Source organism: Gossypium hirsutum, chromosome A02 (genome assembly GCF_007990345.1).
Source record: "Gossypium hirsutum isolate 1008001.06 chromosome A02, Gossypium_hirsutum_v2.1, whole genome shotgun sequence".
Lineage (NCBI taxonomy): Eukaryota > Viridiplantae > Streptophyta > Magnoliopsida > Malvales > Malvaceae > Gossypium > Gossypium hirsutum.
The window spans coordinates 100,096,986-100,117,633 of NC_053425.1; the positions used below are offsets into that span (position 1 = coordinate 100,096,986).

Below are 20,648 nucleotides of genomic sequence, written 5' to 3' on the forward strand. Positions count from 1 at the left end.
AATTAATAGTATAAATTATTATTTTCGTAGCTAACAAGGAATTCGAGGCATTTGCATACAAAGGAAAGGAGAAAGCTATCGATGACTAAAACGAGAAATTCACGATTTGTATTACTATAATTCGAGTTATTTTTATTAAATGTTAAATTTTTAATTATATGTATGGTAAGTAAATTATGAGGTAAGTATTATTATGGAATTAAAAAGGAAATTGAATTGATGATGGATAAGTATTGATATTGAATTGTATATTAATGAAAAGTGAAATTGAATTGATTCATAAATGAATTGAAAGTGATATTGAATTGAAAAAGTGAACAGAATACTCTATTAACTAGTCGGGCTGAGTCGGATATAGTTGGCATGCCATAGGACTGGAAGAGTTCAAGGATTCTTCAACCTTGAGTCGATGGACACTGGGTGTCACTATTTTACTTCGGATAGATTCAATGAGGTACTGGGTACCACTTTACTTCGGCTAGGCCGATGAGACACTGGGTGTCACTATATTGCTTCGAACTATCCGATGATGCACTGGGTGCCATTTTGGTGTATTTGGTTGGATCCGAGTATTTGCCAATGCCTGAGTTTTGTTAATAGGGTAAATAAACTGAAAAGGGAAAAACAGAATAGAATGAGGAATTTGTACTTATAGAGTGAAATGTGAAATGAAGATGAGAAAATGTGATTTAGATAAATGAACCAAAGGCTCAAATGGATAATAGTACTTGAATGTGATATTCATGATATTGAGTTGATAATTAGTTAAAATGAATAGCAATAGATATAAAATAAAGTTAAAGTGTGAATTTGTACTATATGTGAATATATGTTCTATAGCTAAATATGTAAAGTTCATTTGGTTATTTATAATTTGAATTATAGTAATATCACTGAGTATGAAATACTCAGCGTACGGTTGTTTCTGTGCGTAGGTCAGTAGGAGTATAGAGTCTCGGTCTAGCATCTAGAGCAATCCTGACTCTAGCACAAAAACTTGGTGATGTATTCTTCTTTTGGTAAAAGTGACATGTACATAGATATTGTTTTGCTCACTTAACAACGCTATATGATTCTAGTTATAAAGTATGGATGGTTTGTAATGTTTTGAACTATGTTTTAAGTGAAATGGTAAATAGTATATTATAAAATTTAGCATTAAGGTTGAATGGAAAATAAATCAAGTTATTAGTCAATTTGAATGATATTATGAATTTTTAATTATTAAATTACTATGTGAATGAATTGGTTATGATATAAGTGTATTTAAGTATAAATTGTTTTTAGTTGTGGTTTGAAAATTTCAGGGTAGGTTAGATGTTTATAAAGGGGTTATATTGAGTTAAAAAAAATTACGAAAATTTTTTGAAGCACCCGAACAAGTCCCAATTTGCTCTTATTATGTATTTTTGGGTTTCGAGGATCCATTAAAGGGACTTAATGATTAAATTATACTATGTATGTTATTTTACTTGTGAATTATTCGTAAATTTTTTGATATGTCTGGTAATGCTCCGTAACCCTGATTCGGCGACAATTTAGGGTTAGGGGGTGTTACAAATACTACATGGGATTCCAACATCTATTATTTCAGATCAAGATCGAAGGTTTACATCCATATTTTGGAATAATCTACAAGAAGCTTTGGGTACTAAGTTAAATTTCAGCATAGCATTTCATCCTCCTATTGACGGACAATCAGAACGAGTGATTTAGATTTTAGAGGACATGTTGAGATGTTGTATATTCGAGTTTGAAAATAGATAGGAAAGGTATTTACCTTTACCTGAATTTGCTTATAATAATAGTTACCAATGCAGCATAAAAATTACACAATTTGAAGCTCTTTATGGAAGAAAATATAAGACTCCATTGTTTTGGTCTGAATTGAGTGAATCCAAGTTAGTTGGAGTCGACTTGATTCGAGAAACTGAAGAAAAAATTTAAATCATTCAAGATAGTTTGAAAGCTACTTCATACTGTCAGAAATCATATGCAGATTTAAAAAGAAGAGATATATAATTTTCGGTTGGCAACCAAGTGTTTTTAAAAGTCTCATCGTGGAAGAAAGTATTACGGTTTGCCAGAAAAGGGAAATTGAGTCCAAGATTTATTGGACCGTATGAGGTTATTGAAAGAATTGGTCCTATGGCTTATGGGTTAGCTCTACCTTCAGAATTTGAGAAGATTCATAACGTGTTCCATGTGTCGATGTTAAGATGGTACAGATCAGATCCTTCACACACGATTCCTCATAGTGAATTTGAAATACGACCGGATATGACGTACTTGGAAGAGTCGATAAAGATTTTAGCTCGAGAAGTTAAAGAATTACAGAATAAACGAGTACCATTAGTTAAAGTGTTGTGGCATCGTCATGGTTCAGAGGACACAACCTGCGAAACAGAAGAATCAATGAAATTACACGAACTTATTTTCAGGTAATAAATTTCGAAGACAAAATTTCCTAAATGGGGGAGAGTTGTAACAGCCTAATTTTCAATGGTGTCAGAAATATTGGTTTGAGACTACTAAAATCTGACAAGTGAGCTCGTAAATTTTATTAGTTAGAGTTTATGAGCTAATTAAGAATTTAAGAAAGCTAAGAATTAGTGATTTGTGTTTTAGAAGGAATTATTAGGTTAAGTGATTTTGAAAACGAGGTATCGAGACCTTGATTTCATAAATTTAGTCGTAAATTTTGTTATAAATATTTATGGAGTATTATTGAGATAGTATTAAAATTTCGTTAGAAAATTTTAATTTTTGATAGTTAATTAAATAAAAAGGACTAAATTGTAAAATATGCAAAAAATGCTAAAGTGATTAGATAGCTCAAATAATAAATAAGAAGGATTTAAAGAGCAATTTGGCCAAATTACAAAGGCTGGACGGTAGGGATATAGAAATTAGTAAGGATATAATGTGAACTAAGGGTAAAATTAGAAATTTCGCAAATTAACTAAATAAAATAATAACTAAATTGAAATTCTAAACAAATCTTCATATTCTGCAGCCAAAAACAACCATTGAAGAATTCTTCCAAGCTGGTTTTTCATGTTTCTACTCCAAGTGAGTTCATTTCTTGTCTATTTCTTGAAATTTTTATGTTTTTGAGACTTTTACAACTAGGTCCAACTATATGTTTCATTTGTTTTTTATTTCATGGGTAATTTTGAAAGTTACCATATATGAGTGTTGTATGTTTATGATGACTTAACATGGATTTGAAACTTTAATTTTATTATATGATGATTTTATTAAGTAATTTTGATAAATATTGATTTTAGGACTAAATTGTGAAATAGTTGAGAATTAGGGTTTGGTATTGAAATTCTAAATTAAAAAGGTTGTATGGTAGCCTAAAATAATTAGATAAAGTGCTAATTGAGAAAAAAAATAGACCAGTTGATGAGTTTATTGATGAGGGACTAAATTGTAAAAAAAACTATAAAAGTTAGGGTAAATGTGTAATTTCAAAAATTGAAGGGTATAAATTGTAAAGTGAAATAAGGCTGAAATATGTGCTAATGGATGAATAATTTTATATTTTATATCAAGAGCCCAAAGAAAATCGTGGAAAAGAGAAATTATCTGAATAGTTCCTGAACTACAACAAATTTTACAAATTAACCTGATAAGTTCGTATGGTTAAACTTTAATGTTAAATGTTAAATGTTAAATGTTAAATTGATAAATGATATTATGTAATTGTTCATGTTATTTGTTGAAAATAAAATTATTGTTAAAATCACAAAATTGAAGTGAATTTTCAAAGTGACTGGGACGCGGGATTGAGTACATTCGTTTAGTACAAAAGAGGAATTGACGACAAATTACCCAAGTAAATCGGGGTTCAGCATTTGTTGTGAACTCCCGTGTTTGCTTTCAATTTAGCTTTCATGAGCTTCAGTTAACTCATATGATTTTCTGTTTAACCCTAATGGGTTTCCATTTAGTTCTTTTGAGCTTTTGTTTGACCCTTATGGGTTTCCGTTCAGCTCCTATAAGCTTCCATTCAACCCTCATGGGTTTTTATTTAGCACTTATCTACTTTTGTGCAGCCTTCGAGCTTCTGTATACAATGTACTCATGCCTGTAAGATGTTCTCCGATTTGACAAAAGTTGGTAAGAGATATTGGGAATTCATGATTGAAGATTAAAGTTATTATTGATAATGATCTGAAATAAGTGAATTCATCGATTGAAGTTGTGTTTGAAAGGAATTATATATTGAATGATTTATTTGAATAATTTGTTATAGTATGTTCAGTAAGATTTATGTTTAAAGCTAACGAACTTACTAAGCTTCATTAAGCTTACTCGTATTGTTTAATGTTCTTTGTAGATTAGCGTGGGACCGGTGGATCGAATCAACACATCAAGCTACACTATCCAGACCACTCTGGTAGATTTTTTTGTACATTTTATAGTTTATATGGCATGTATAAGGATGGATTAAAAAGGGTTAAACTTGTATGTATAATTATGATTGTTAGTTAAGTATACATGAGTGCTTGTATGTATGTAAATAAAAGTAGGCTTTGGTAAATAATGAGTGAAGTTAGATTGTCAAATTTAAACATTTGCGTTATAGGTCAATTTATTATGTTAAATACATGTTTTGGTTTGAATTGGTTTCTTGGTTTCAATGTTGAGTGCAGGTGGATAATAAAAGGGTGAGAAAAATAGCCTATTTTTGTCCACATGAGCAGAGACACGAGTGTCTGTCTCAGTCGTGTGTGACACACTTCCTGGAGCATGGGCGTGTAGTTTGGCCGTGTGTCCCCTGCACCTTAAAATTATAAAATAAAATGCCTAGGTTTTTGCACACAGCCTAGCACACAGGTGTATGATTTGGCCGTGTGACTCCTGCACCTCACGCACAGCCTAGCACACGTGCCCAAGTCAGTAGCTACCCTAATTTGGACAGGGGCATGTCTCCTGGCCATGTGAGCCACAAGGTTGGCCACACGGGCTTGTGTCCCCTGCTCTTAAGAAAGATTTTAAGATTTTGGGAAAATTTTCTTAAGTGTTTGATTTAGTTTTGATTCACTTCTATTGTGTATTTTGGGCCTCAAGGACCCATCTAAGGGAAAATATGAATGTATTATGATTGATTCTTAATATGTGTAATAAAGTTGTGAAATATCTGTATTTAGTTCGTAAAGTCTAGTAATGCTTCATAACCCTATTCTGGCGACGGATAAGGGTTAAGGGTGTTACAAGCTTGCCGTAATTCATACAATGCCTTTGTCAGACGACACTCCAAAGCCTCACCATTTACCCCATATTGAAATAACTTGGCAGTTGCTGCATAAACACTTCGTCAGTGAGATCTCCATTTAAGAAGGCATTGTTTACATCGACTTGATGGAGTTGCCAACTATTTGTTACGGCAATAGATAGTATGGTTTAGGTAGTCGCAGGTTTGACTACCGAAGTAAATGTTTCCTTGAAGTCACATCCAGGTACCTGGGAACACCCTTTTGCCACCAATCGTGCCTTTCGGTGATCAATCGTCCCATCAGGAATTTTCTTGACTTTGAAAAGCCATTTGCACCCAATTTGTTTTCGACCATAAGGTAAAGACACAAGTTTCCATATAAAATTAGTCATTAAAGCACCATATTCAACTTGAACTACCAATTTCCATTCCTTATGAGTAAGAGCCTCCTCAACAGTTCGTGGCTCAATATCAATAGCCTCAACTAACAAAATTTTAGGTTTAAAAATTCTTTCCTTAGACCGAGTAACCATAGTATGAGTATTTCCCGGAAGAACATAAGAAGAATTAGCAGACTTGGTGATTGGGTCGGACAGATTAGCTTCAGCCGATGGAACATCAAAATGGTTAGATCCAGATTCAATTGATGAATCAACTGAAACAAATTGTATTGGACTACACGTAGCTAGCGGATCAACTAAAACAGATTGCACAGGATTGCCAGTCGGAGTAGAATGTAAAATGAGTGACAATGTAATGGTTTCTCTTAGTTCGACAGTAAATCGATCAGAGGGTGGCTGAACTACAAGAACATAAGTAGTGACAAATACATGAGACTTAACGGTGTCCAAAGTAGGCCAAGAAAACAAGAATCAACACTCATAAAAAATAACATGCCGAAAGATAATAATCTTACCATTCAGTGTGAGACAGTGATAGCCCTTATGTTGAGAGCTATATCCTAAAAACGTGCATAGTTGTGATCGAAACTCTAGCTTATGATGCATGAATGAACGTAAATACAGAAAGCAACAACAGCCAAAAACCCTTAAATGATCATAGGTCGGTTCATGACCATTAAGAGCCTAATATGGAGACTAACCTTTTAGGATTAAAGTAGGCAGTCAATTGATAAGATGAACAGCACTGCAAAATGCATACCCTCAGTAATCCATAAGTAGATTTGCTTGGGCTAAGAGTGTAATACCAGTTTCCACAATGTGCCTGTGTTTACACTTAGCAAAATCGTTCTGTTCGGATGTATGAGGACATGAAAGATGATGAAGAATCCCATGATCTGCCAAAATTGATGTAAAAGCATGATACTTAATGCCCCTGTCACTTTGGAATTTTTTAATACACTTCCCGAACTGAGTGAGAACCATTTTTTGAAACTGAAGAAAATATTCAACCGTTTGATATTTTCTTTTAATGAGATAAATCCAAGTAAATCGGCTGCACATGTCAATAAACGAAACATAGTACAAACTACTCACACAAGCAACAGATGTCGGTCCCCACAAATCAGAGATTATTCAGAAGTAAATTGAGCAAAGGGTAATTTATATGATTTCTTTTTCTGATAGGCAACACAAATATTATCTAGATTTTTCCTATTATAAGCAATGTGACACTTATCAAGAACAATTTTAACAGTTGAGGTAGAAGGATGTCCAAGTCTTTTATGCCACAATGTAAAAACATCATTATCTGAAGAACTATCGTAAACCCTGGTGTTGTGAATAGCAGGTACTATATCAAATAGAACCGACAGATCAGCCGAAAATTGATAAAGACCATCACGAGCTTGTCCCGTAGAAAAATTTCCTATGTTTGGGCATCCTTAATAACATAATAAGACGGATAAAATTGAAAAAAAATTATTGTCATGAGCAAACTGAGAAACAGACAAAAGATTCTTTCAGATACTCGATACACATAAGACATTAGAAAGATATAATAATTTCTTCTTCGTGGGCAAGACAGAATTTCCAATATATGAGATTTTAGTGGGAATGCCGTTACCCATTAAAATAGAAGAATTACTTGAGTATGGGGTAGACTCATTCAAACCAGTAGTATTCTGAAAAACACGGTGTATAGCCCCTGAATCCCGATACTATGATGAATTTCCAACGGGAAGGGGAACATATGAATCATCAAAATTAGAACCGTACTTAGTGGAATTAGCATTGGATCCGGAAGTAGCCAAATAGTTGGACAGATTAAAACCGGTAATACGAGGTAACCTAATACACTGCGAAGAATCAAAATCAATTACACGTGCCATTGGTTTAGTCTTCTGCGGAACACCGGACCCACCATTTGGTAAAGAAGATGTGTAGCTTTCAAGGCCAACATTATTAATATTCGGCCCACTAGAAGGTTGACCACCATTATTGTTCGGCCCATGTTCAGGCTAACCATTAGTGGCATGCTACGCAGCAAATTTCAACCCACCAGAGGACAATCCACCAAGATCATTGGGCCCGTAGTGCGGTCTACTGCAGGTGACGCATGAGAAAGACCAACAGATGGAGCACAGGAATGGGCATAAGTAGCAGACGCTGGCCTAAAATTGTACCCCAATTCACGCAGTACGCTAGCGCCATGTGGACCAGGCAGATGTGAGCCACCACCAGGCCTGCTTATGCGGCCTGCATCAGAGAAATAATTAGGGCCTGCGTCCACAAAATTAGGGTTAAAGGGATTATAATCCCAAACATGCAGCAGACCATTGAAATAAGATTGCTGTGACGGCCACCTTCCCTAAGAGTCTGAAAATGGCGCCGATGAATGTTTCGTTGGGCTACCAAACTGTTTAGGAGCACCATTAGACCAAGCAAACTTTTCACTTCGAAAATGTTGGCCATCATCAAAGGAGAAACGTCCCATGGGTGAAGGAGATAGGCCGTCGTAGTCTCGATTATAACAGTAGTAGCATCGTTGAGCTAGATGACCGGAGCGACTGCAAATTTGGCATTGAACCCGTGGCCGAAAGCCACACCCACGAGAACTAGATGAAGGACGGCCGTCGTCATGAGTAGGATCGGCCACCGTCGTGTTCAATGGTACCTCAACGATATTTTGAAACAAAAGTGGCTCAGAGGAGAAAGACGCCAGCGTTATCAGAGCGTCAAAGTCTGATGAAAGTCCGGTGAGAATAACCTCCACCTTTTTGGCCTCCGAGACGATAGATCTAGACGCCTCCAATAGAGCGCAGATATTTTGTATCTTGGCAATGTATTCTTTTACTGTTAATGCTCATTTAATTTCTTAATTCTTGATTCTTGAGAGCTTCGCACCAGTCGCAGCAGCAAAAATCGATTAGCAGTGCTCCATATATCACAAGCTGTTTTGGCAGAGATAAAATATGACAGTAACGATGTGCTAACGGTAGAAAGTAACCATGATGCAAGTAACTTATCTTGCTGGGTGACGAAAGATGCATCTGGATTTGGAATCAGAGTTCCATTTGGAGAGGTCACAAAACGAGCCGGAATAGGTAACGTACCATCTAGAAACCCTTGCAATTTATGGCCTTCTATGATCAACCTTACATGCTGTTGTCACTGCACATAATTTCCATCATCTAACTTCACTGTATCGTGACGAGGGATTGGACCAGACGAGAACCAAAAAAAGAACCAGCGGAAGTAGATTCGGTGGAATTTGCCATGGATTCAGTAGAGAGAAGGAGGCCCTAGGAAGTTGGCGACTAATACCATGTAAAATACTATACTAAACCAAAGAACAATTTGACAAAAATTGAATTTACTTAGAAATTTGCTTAGTATTCATATCTGCCTTCATCAATTACACATATGATGTTTATATATTTGAAAATGAATAACTACTCTAACCAATTATACACCAGACTCAGTAACTGATTGATAACAAACTAACAGTCCCTAATCTCTTTACTCTAATATGGATCAAAACAGTTTTCTGATTTTAACAAATGGAACAGCTCATAACTTTGCTTCATGCTAAGTGTTTTGAACATTCTTATTTCGAATACTCTTTTGGTGAATTTTAACGAAGCTAATAGATATAAAAACAGGTGTATAGAATAAGTTTGTTGGCTCGAGTTAATCATCATAACTCTTAATTCAACCTTTGATATTTGTAACAATTTATCATTTTCCCAATTCCCAATACTTAAACTTATTCACATAAATTACCTTTAACCAAACTTGTCCACCCGTATTTTCCACTCTTATATGGAGCAGTCATATAATTCTAAAATTATATATAAATATATATACTTTGTGTAATTCTAAAGTATCACTCTTCAAATATTTCATATGTAAGCTAAATCTCACATGAAAAACATTAAAAAAGTTGCAGCAGAAATCGTTTACTATTTTTAAAGCCTAATGCTTAAACCTGGGTCACGTGAAATTCAGGAAGTCGACAGTATGCTACATGTTCAATGTTCATCATTATGGTTACTGTGTACTAATGTTCAATTTCCACTACGACCACTTACCCAACATCTTTTTCTCTTTTCTTTTCTTAAATTTCAACTTAAAAAAGAAAAAAAGGAAAAAAAAGAAACCCACTCCCCAGACCCACAGAAAGAGAAAGGCCATGTCGACATCTTAGTCATGGGTATATGGCAAAGGCATGAAATGTTTAGTTAAATTCTATTATTAGTAGTTTATGTAGTACGCAAGTTATGGTTTTAATTATTATATTTTAATGTGATGATTTTTATTTACATTTTCTGAATTTTAAAATTTTAATTTTAACGAATAAAATTGTTAAATTTATTAATTTAAATTTGCTATTTTTAAAATTGTATATTACAACCACATTATCATCACGTGTAACACTAGATCTATCTATGGTCCGACCCAAAGGCCTACCCAAAAAGTGAGAAGATTTTGGTGAAAATACATGCCCAGAAAATGAGCTTGAAAAAAAATAAGGCTCGTTTAGAAAATAGGTCAAGCCTCCAGTAAGAATTTTTTAACCCGAGCTTGGCCCAAATATGCAAAAAAAAACTGTTGTTTTTTTACTGTTTTGTTACTATTTTTCTTTTTTCTTTTTCTTTTTTTGCTATTTTGCTATCATTCACTATTATGTTGCTACTATTTTGTTGTTATTGTTTGGATATTGTATAACTCTTGTTTTATTGTTAATTTTGTTAAGATTTTAGAGGCATTTTCTTGAGTTGCATCTATCTTAGTGTTATATATATTTTTAAAATTTATTTTAAATTTATTGGGAAACGTTTATTTTAATATTTTTAGTATTTTATATGTATTATATTTAAAAAATATAAATTAATATGGACGGGGCGGGCTAGGTTTTAGCAGTTTTATTTGAGCCAGGGTTGGACAAAATTTTAGACTCATTTTTTAGGCTAGGCCTGAGCATAGCAAATGAGACTGAAATTTTGGTTGGGCCCGACCCAGCCCATAGACACTTTTATGGAACACCATGTTAGCTTTCTACTTTTACATATTACTCACAGAAAAGTTAGTTAGTAGATTTAACTATTGTTATTTGTGTCAAGATTAAAATTTCAAATATTGAAATGTATGAGGACTTGGAATGATTCGCTATCAGAACATGGACTAAATCTACGACTTTACACATTATTCAAGATTAATAGGATTAATCAAATAAGTTTAACCACTACCATTTTGAATCAAACCTAAAATTTTAATTTTCAAAAAGTTCGAGGATAAAATTCACTATTTTAAAAAATACAATAATTAAAATTAACTAAAATAAAATATATGAATTAAATCGCAAACTTAAAAAAAGAAAATAATAACAGAATTTGAACTAAATGTTTTGTGAGCAAAATTTATGAATGTTGGATAGGTAAGTGATAAAACTAGTATTATTTTACATAAATTGAATCTTAAATTGTTAGGCCATTTTTTATGCAATATTTGTTAGTGTAAGTTATTATTGCATATTATCTTGCTTAATTCCTTTTAAGTTTGTCGTTTAGTAGCTCCTTTTTCTTTTTATTTACTTGTGATGGAAATTAAATTATCAAATCTTTTGATGTAAAAAATAATTTATTCTATATCACTTAAATATTGAATTAATTGTGGTATTATATTCAATTTCAATCTTTTTAATAGAAAAATACTTTTTTTTATATTACGATTATATTTAAAATAAATTATGTTGCATTTAATTGGTTGAATCTTAATTTATTTGATGCCATTATTATTATAATAATAATGTAGAAGATAAATTAAATTGAATGTATTTGGACACTTGTTATTTTTTATTTAAGAGTTTAGAAAGTTATGATTGGAAGTAAACCTTATATTTATATAAATTTTAATTTATTAATAATAAATATGAAGTAATGTAGGTTTAGCAAAGTGTTTAAATTAAAATGGGTGCTCTTTGTATGATTTGAAAGTTAGCTGAGGTAGAAGAGTAAATGTTAGAGAGCGTGGTGTAATCATTCCATGGAATTTTAGTCTTAGAGATGATTCATCATAACATGGAATTCCGCCCATCCAATCCATATCTTCACTCTTTACTCTCTTTCTTAAAAAGGTTTTCAACATTATATAGATTTAATTTAATTCATCCCATTCAATCAATTTCTAATGGTAAATGAGTCAATTAATTTAATTCTCTTTTTAATTTAATATCTCAACCAATTTTTAATCTAATCCAAAATTTCTTTTATATATATATACATAACTTTAAATCCAAACGAAACACAAAATGGGGATAAGTAGGAGCTCTTGTCACTTGGTTAAATCATGCATACATTCTCTCTTAAAAGTTAACAGTTGAATATAACTTTTTTTTAAGCTTTGGCGAAAATAGAAAGTTAATTTTTTGGCTCCTAAACATACTAATTACTCAATTTAAACATTTTAAACACAAAATCTATCTTTTACTTGAATTTCAATACAGAATTCCTAAATTTATCTTTAATCCAAGCCTTCTATACAGGAGTGCTGAATCGATTAACTAAATCGAATTAGCATGAATTAAATTAACCAAACTTTTTAAACCTTTAATTGTTAACTAAACCAAAATTTTTTCAATACAAATTAATCAAACCGAACTATTTCGGTTAATTCAATCAGTCAACCAAATTAACTGAAATTTTTATTTTTATTTTGTTAAAATAAGTATAAAACATATAAAAAATAAATGGGTAATGTTCACTTAATCAAATTAACCAAATTAAAATTAACCGAATTGGTAATAAATAATATTGGTTTTTTGAAATTTCGGTTAATTACCCAATTTTGAACTAAATTAACGATAACCGAACTTTTAAAAAATCATTAACCGACCTCCGACCGAATTAGATCAGTTAACCGACAGATTAACTGAATTAGTTCGGTTCAACCAATTAATTCGAAATTTATACACCCCTATTTCTATATGGTGAAAATAGTAAGGAAATAAAAAAAATGATGAGTTAGATAGACAAAATGAAAAGAAGTTTGGGAATTGAGATTGCCAAGCCCTTATCTCCCCCAAATTAGGGCCCATTTCATAAACTTTATTTTAGGGGGGTTATAATTTCATAAACTAACTAAACAACACTAATATCTAAACATTTGGTTTAAATTTTCTCTTTTGAAAAGGGACCCAAAAAGGGTCATTGCAAAGTGCAAATTATGCTTCATAATTATTCCCTTAAAACGTACCGTTTTGACATCATGACTACGTTTGTTCCACGCCAGCTTCAACTGCAAATTATATATATATATAAACAATTTATCAAATATTTTGATTTATCAAAATTTTGCAATATGTTGCGATTCATAATTATATCTTCATTTTAAAAGAAATCATATTTGAATTTCTTCAAATTTGCAACAAAATAAATGAAACATCATATATCTAATTATTGTTGTCTTTTGATTCATGATATAATTTTTTTTTTAAGGATAAGTTGCATGATACAATTATATACATATCATTATAAGCTCCTTTGCTCATGTATAATTTTAATTTCAATTAATCAAAAAAAAAAAACAACCACCTTATAATCCTATAACATGTCTAATGATTTTTAACCATCATTTTATCACAAATATAATTACCATCAAAAGTACTAAATTAACATAATTGATGAATAATAGAATTGTATACAATAATCAAAATGATGGGAGCAGTGGGTGTGTATATGGTCCACAAGGAATATTTTTAAAAACTACAGCAATGGGAAATTAAAAATTATTTATTTAGCAAAACAAGTGTAATTATTATGTTGAATATTGAAGAGATGATGATAACAATATAATGGAGGTGGGCTTGGAATTTGAGAAATGGTGGGGTTGATTTTGGTTTTGGTTTTGGAGGAGAAGTATATACAAAAAGTGAAAATAGCAAAAGTCAAATAGGGACTATTTCATGATATCTTCACCTCTGATTTGCAGACCATTCATCATCATTGCCACCCTCTTGTGATTTTTTTTTCCGAATTTCTTTTCATCTTTGCTAAAAGGAATTAGACAATTAAACTAATTATTATACAAATGAATATATAATTTCATTTTTTTCACTTATTACTGGTTTTTTTAGCAATGAATTTTACTCTCTCTCTCTCTCTCTCTCTTTTTTTAATAAAGTTAGGTGTAGCAAAGTTTGATGAAAATGGAGTGCATGGATATTCCATGCAATTAAAGCAAGGGGAAGCAGCTAAGAATGAAGCAATATTTGTCATGTACTGTTGACATTCTTAAAACAGGAAGAATCCACTAACAAAATGAGACATGTAATTGCATGAGGTCAAAGAGTAACATGTCTTGCACTAAACTCTCTAAACAGACGGTTTGCCCTAAACTCTCATAATTTACCTTTAGTGACACCGTATTAACTTAATTAAGAAAAAATGAAAATATTTTTATTTTTACAAAATAATAAATATTATTATAATTATATTTTCATCTTAATCATATTATTATATGATTTGAACCTTAAAACGTATGAATTGTAAGTTAATTATTTGATTTTAATATAAATCTTTTATAAATATAGCTCTTTTTTTCTTTTAATAAGAAACTAAAAGGATAAAAAAGAAGAAAAAAGTGGTTGGGTCACATTAAAGCATTTTATAATAATTATAAAACTTCGTATATATATAATTTTTATTGTCTATCAATCCTAGAAGTTTCAAGTTTGAGAGAGACCCTTCCTTGAGTCGTTAAAATCTAAGACTATTTCTACTTTTAGTCTATCTTCCAAAATTCCCTATACTTCTGTAAACGAAACCAAAAACCTAACTTAATTCCTTTCTCATCAAGAATATGTCACAGCAAGCCATGCTAAACCAGGAATTGTTTGAGGAAAAAGAGATGCCTCAAATGGGTTTCTTTACTTTCCCTCAAACCCTCACTTCATATCCTCCTTCATTTAGTTGCCTCAAAGCTTTCAATATTGTACCTCCTCCTGCTAATCTAACTGAAACCCTATTCTCTCATCCAAAGCATAGAGAAGAAGACTCAGCTTCTGATTTTGCAGGACCCCAACTCCTTTCCTTGCACAGTTCTACTCCAAACCTATGGTGAATATATTACCCTCTTAAATCATTGTGTATTCATGCAAATAATATGCTTCTTATTTATTGTTTTCTGAAATGGTTTTAGGGAATGGGGAGAGGTAAACGAGTGTTTGGGAACCAAGAAAAGTAGTGGAGATGATCATCTAGGAGTTTCAGCAATTAAAATGAAGAGGATAAAAGGAAGAAGAAAGGTAAGGGAACCTAGGTTTTGCTTCAAGACCATGAGTGATGTGGATGTGCTGGATGATGGTTACAAATGGAGAAAGTACGGCCAGAAAGTGGTAAAAAACACCCAGCATCCCAGGTATATTCATATTCATTACATTTCACACTCAACAAAGATATCTCCCTTTTTGTTTTTTTTTTTTGTTTTTTTTTTACATTTAAATTTTATCAAGGTTTTTAGCTATGGCCTTAGTAGTACCCCATATACACATGCTATGTTTCCTCTTTTTTATTTTATTTCCCTCTGTCATGTAATTATGCTTTTGGTTAATCATGACTGCTAGGGCTTTACAGTACTCCTGTTGTTGCATGAGATGTGAAATTGATGAGCGGGGGGGAGGGGATTTTAATCATGAAAATTACAATACCGAAATTCTTATAGAACCCTAAAAGAAGTCATTATTATCTTCGAAAAGATACAAAATCACAATAAAAAAAGGGGGAAATTATAAAACAATTTGTAAATTTATAATGCATATCACAAAAAAGGGAAGCTATAGCCTAGAATAATATCTTCACTACATAACAAAGTTGGAAATACCATTACCATAACGAAATTATATACAACAATTCTAGTTGATTAAATAGAGAGTTTCACTTTTCCATGCCATAACAATAAGCTAAAGTGCCTAGGCAACTGGTATGCATGTATTTATATATGTATTTTAAGGTAAACAATGTAGGAGTTTAGTATGAACTGTAAGCGTTTCACCTTTTGATTTGTCACTATGTAAGAAAAGAGAACCACCTAGCTAGACACTTTGCTTACAAAGTAGAAACTCTAAGGGCAATGATTTTAGCTCTGAATAACAAAAGAGTACTACATGATTATGCACCTATATATAAATATGTACACTTTAGGGTTTTGAGTATCATTTGATTTTCTAAAATTATGGGGTTGAAGAGACCACACCATAAGAGACAAAAAAAAAACCATGAGACATGAGGGAGAGGAAACAATGACCTCTTTTAGCTACTAAATTTGTTACCAGTTAGCATATGTAGGCTATATTATATATATATTTCTTTTTGGTTATGGAAAAGAGTAAACCATATAATCAAGGATTGCTAGGGAATTCTAGTATAACTAAAATATAAATCTAGTTGGCTAAATATAAATTACATTTTTTTAAAATAAAGGATAAAGGTAGGGTTTTTTTAGGAATGGAATCAAAGAATAGTGTTAAATATAAAGTTTTTGAAAATAATGACAAGGGGGTTTATTTTTTAAAAACAAAATTTGAGTATTTATTTGATAATTACTTTACTTTGTAGTATAACCAAAGTTTCCTAGTTACAAAGTGATTTAATTTCTAAACAAAATAATGAGTATGGTGGAAGTAGGGCCCTAAAACCTGACTTATATGTGAAAGGGGAACGCCCTACTTACTCAAATTGGTAATAATCATAATAAACTTAAGGACTTATCATAGCTTGATTAACTTCATTAATATCCAACTTCATGCAACCTTTCACATGCTCACTAGAAATCCCTTTCTTTTTCACTGTTAAATTCATTATTTCACATTCAAGCCCTCCTATTCTTACCCAATTTGCTGCATGCATTTCACTGTTATTTTCACTATGCACATTCTCATCATACCCATAAACAACATTATTTGCAATCTCATCATACCCATAAACAACATTATTTGCAATCATATGTTAAAAAAAAAAATGAATGGAATCGAGTGCAGGAGCTACTATCGGTGTACGCAAGATAATTGCCGGGTAAAGAAACGAGTGGAGCGACTAGCGGAGGATCCGAGAATGGTGATTACCACCTATGAAGGGCGGCACGCTCATTCTCCGTCGCACGATTCCGAGGACTCTCAGCACCCTTACTCTCACCTTAACAATTTCTTCTAGCACCACCATCTAAACCAATTACATTTCATATATATTTTGTATACATTATCTTTATATTTGTTTTTAAACTTTTTGTTAATGAGATAGAATAATTTTTGTTTATGATAGTATTCAGATATATATTGTGAATGCATTAAATATAAACTTTATATATATATATATATATATTAATGCATTGATTTTATATATTGATATACTATCAATGAAATAATTATTGTTGAATAAAATTGAAAGGGTAATGTTTGTATGTACATTCTCTCAACCTCTTTGTTATGTTATGTTTAATTAAATTTTGTTGAAAAATCATTAAATTATATATTAACTTATAATTTGTAATTAAAAAGGCTATAATGGACTTAATTTCACCCATCACAATCCTAAATAAATAAATATAGAATGTTTTATGAATTGATACAATATCAATTTCATTTCCAATGCCAAAAACCAAAACTTATTTGTCTTATAAATTAATTGCCACTCTACCTAGTTGTAGCAAAATCTAGCATAATGTACATATATGTTTGTAATATTTTTTAAAATTGGAAGTGTATGGTGAAATTTCATCCAACTTCATCAATCAATCAATCAATCCAGTGATTGAAAATTTGGGCTTTAAGAGCCCACTTGGTTTTAAATATATAAGAAAAGAAAATACAAGAATAAATGACACTAAGAAACTTGCTCTGTAATGAATACTTTTTTGTTTTTTGCCATTATTGTTCATAGTTTCTTACAGGCAAATTATGAAAGAAAAAGACTAGTGATATGAATATGATGATAAGTATATCCTCCTCAAAAACATTGATGCAATCATAAATCTAAAGTACAAATATTCCTTTGCTATTTTCATATATCTTTTAGTGATAATTATGAGAAGAACCATTGCAGAAATATATAACATTATTATCTACTTTCTGTAAACTGAAAAGATAAGCAAGCACCCTCTTTTTCTGATTCCACATTCTATAATTCTTCCCTATCAATTTGTTTGTTTGCAATTTTTATCTTCCTTTTGAGTTTCGATTAAACTTGAAGTTGAACCGAGTCAAAAATTTTATTCGAATATGAATATAGTTAATTTGGATAAGTTGGAAGGTTGAATTTTACATTGGAATTTCATGAATTTGATGGTCAATTTGTATGGAATTTTAAGACCAATTATTTCCAAATGATTCTAAAGCTAGAATAGGGTTTTCTCAAATAAGAATAGTCCAATGGGCTATGATTTGGGTAAATAATTCTTTTTAATCCATACTTTATCTTCTAAATCCCAAACAACAAACCATATAAATAAATGTTGGGTTTTGTTTGATAAAAAAAAAACACAATGGCGAGGATGAAAATTTTGCAATCCAAATTACTAAATTACGAAATTAAAAATATATATATATAAATCTTAACTAATCAATTAATAAAATTCTCTATCATCTCTTGTATCAACAAAACAAACCTATCCCCTACATGTTACTGAATAAATCTGATTAGAGAAAATTGATCAATAGGTTTAATATTTCAATTTTCTTCCGTTCCAACGCACCACAAAACCATGTTTTACTAATAAAAATGTTTTTTAGGTGTAAAATGCTCCCAAATTAAAAAAAAAAATTTAAGGTTTTTTTTTTCACTCAACTAAATACTTAAATTTTCAAAATGTATAAAAAAGACTCTCAAAATTTTTCAAAGAAAGCAATTTAGCCCCTTTTTTTACACTCAATTGGGTACTTGAACTGTCAAAATGTATCAAAAAGTCCTTTAACCGATAACTCTAACAGTTGATTGTTAAAGTTAACTGCCCTTAATTTTTTTCAGTTAAAACCATCACATTTCAAAATCTAAATATTATTAAATTTTAATAAAAATATTAAAAATTAAGAAATAATTAGGAAAAGTTATAAAAATCATAAAATTTGTAAAAAAATATAAAATATACAAAAATATAGAAATTTTTATAATATAAAGTGGCAAGAAAATTATAAAAAATGTAAAGAAATATAAAATTCATAAAAAAATATAAAAATTATAAAATGCTTCTTTTGTTATGATAATTTTTAACCACATGTCACGTTGTGTTTCAACACGTGATGGCTTTAATTGAAAAAAATAGGGGTTGTTAACTTTAACTGTCATTGATTTTTATAAAATTTACCATTTTTTATATTTTTACTATTTTTATAATTATTCTATTTTTCTTTTAAAATTTAATAAATTTTAAATATTTTATTAAAATTTAATAAATTTTATAACTCTTATTGATTTTTATAATTTTTTTTACCACATGTCATGCCGTGGTTGTGACACGAGGTGGATTTAACTGAAAAAAATTAGGAGCAGTTAAAGTTAACGATCAAAGTATTTTTTTATGTATCAAATTGAGTGAGAAAAAAAAGTGAGGTTTATTTTATTTTATTTTTAAAGTTTAAGAGCCTCTTTGATGCATTTTAAAAGTTCAAGTACTTAATTGAGTAAAAAAAATAAAGACTTAATTATTTTTTATTTTTTTAGGGAAACCTATTTTTTATTCAAATTCAAATTTAAAATATATAAATATTATAAATAAAAAAATCAAGCTTTTGGGTTGACTCAATCTTTGGACCCACGTTTAGAATAAAATTTTGTAAACCGTGACCTTATGATTCTTATCCAATCAATTAACACTATTACTTTATCTATAATTACTCCTAATATAAAATAAGAAAAATATTTTTTAAATTGTTAGGTAAAGATTAGGTTGATGAGAAGTATATATATAGAGAATAGTAAAATAAATGAAATATATATAAAAAAAATTAAAACACGTACTAAATTTATAATTCTACTTGTAAAGTTAAAAAAGTGTATTATTAATGTATCAAATATTTGTCCTATAAAAACATGGTTCATTTTTTTTTTAGAGATTACATAAGAATTTTTTTTAAAGTGTGTTTGGATGAAATTTTTTAAAATTTTTTATATTTTAAAATACTAATATTTTAGAATTCATAAATTCAAAATGCTAGGATAAATAATTGATTTAGAAAAAGATTAAGTTAAAGGAATTTTCTAAATTAAAAAATATTATAAAAGTAATTATATTAAAAATAAATAATATAAAAATATTAAATATGGATATTTTTATATTTGTAAAAATTTATAAATGATTTTAATAAAATAAAATTTCAAAAAATATATTATAATTAAATAAAAACAAATTTTGTAGTTTAAATTTTTATCTTATAGTGGAACCATGTGTACTAAATCAAATAAAATTAGGAGAAACTTTGAAAAAAAAATCTATTTAGGTGGGACCTGACAAAGGAATTTAAGCTCTTAAAATTTCCTCTTGAAATTATCAAAATTTTTTTAAGTTCTCTAATATATTTACCTAAACAAATAGATTCATTTTTAGAATTTTGAAAACTTTGATACAAATGATATCTCTCATGCAAATTCCTCAACCAAACACACTCTTAAGGAAACAAAAAATTTGTCTATAATCTATGTAAATGAATTGGCTAGAATATCCTTTATTTAATAGAAGTTGTGATAATTAAATATTTAAAAATCATTTTAATTTAATTTACAGTTATTAATTAAAAAATTTAAAGGTAAAAAATTTTAAAATTTTTATAAAATAAAGAAAGATTGAGAGAATAAAGAACAAAGAAAATATGAAAGCAATATCAGAGAATGTGCTTTATTAATCAAAGGGATGATTACAATGCTTCATCAGAGTCTCTATTTATAGGCATAAGAAGTATAAAAGAAGTAGAGATCTAATTCTAATAACTATTAGAATTTAAAGTACATCAAAACTTTATCTTGATCATGATGGAC

General features: G+C 30.3%; 2 protein-coding genes across 3 annotated transcripts; both read left to right on the forward strand.

Moving 5' to 3' along the window:
* Window positions 1-7,895: 7,895 nt before the first annotated feature.
* Window positions 7,896-9,105, forward strand: LOC121210229 (uncharacterized). 2 transcript variants are annotated; one of them, XM_041082324.1, is made up of 3 exons: window positions 7,896-8,384; window positions 8,536-8,732; window positions 8,856-9,105. In XM_041082324.1, exons 1-3 carry the CDS (start codon window positions 8,296-8,298, stop codon window positions 8,885-8,887), a joined length of 318 nt encoding a protein of 105 aa, XP_040938258.1. In that variant the 5' UTR covers window positions 7,896-8,295; the 3' UTR covers window positions 8,888-9,105. The 2 variants fall into 2 exon arrangements, 1 of the variants encoding a protein (XP_040938258.1); XR_005905366.1 differs by having other exon boundaries at window positions 7,900-8,384; window positions 8,523-8,732.
* A 4,756-nt stretch (window positions 9,106-13,861) lies between these two features.
* Window positions 13,862-16,935, forward strand: LOC121210251 (probable WRKY transcription factor 13). The gene is made up of 3 exons (XM_041082325.1): window positions 13,862-14,744; window positions 14,827-15,045; window positions 16,664-16,935. The coding sequence occupies exons 1-3, from the start codon at window positions 14,488-14,490 to the stop codon at window positions 16,833-16,835; spliced, it is 648 nt and encodes a 215-aa protein (XP_040938259.1). The 5' UTR covers window positions 13,862-14,487; the 3' UTR covers window positions 16,836-16,935.
* The last annotated feature ends 3,713 nt before the right edge of the window (window positions 16,936-20,648 follow it).

Bases quoted from the DNA above. Each gene is read 5' to 3' on its own strand.
- LOC121210229 (XM_041082324.1), top strand. From the start codon at position 8,296: ATGGTACCTCAACGATATTTTGAAACAAAAGTGGCTCAGAGGAGAAAG. The intron at 8,385-8,535 runs GTGAGAATAACC...GCTTCGCACCAG, and splicing joins CAAAGTCTGATGAAAGTCCG to TCGCAGCAGCAAAAATCGAT. The intron at 8,733-8,855 runs GTAACGTACCAT...GGATTGGACCAG, and splicing joins CACAAAACGAGCCGGAATAG to ACGAGAACCAAAAAAAGAAC.
- LOC121210251 (XM_041082325.1), top strand. From the start codon at position 14,488: ATGTCACAGCAAGCCATGCTAAACCAGGAATTGTTTGAGGAAAAAGAG. The intron at 14,745-14,826 runs GTGAATATATTA...AAATGGTTTTAG, and splicing joins AGTTCTACTCCAAACCTATG to GGAATGGGGAGAGGTAAACG. The intron at 15,046-16,663 runs GTATATTCATAT...AATCGAGTGCAG, and splicing joins AAAAACACCCAGCATCCCAG to GAGCTACTATCGGTGTACGC.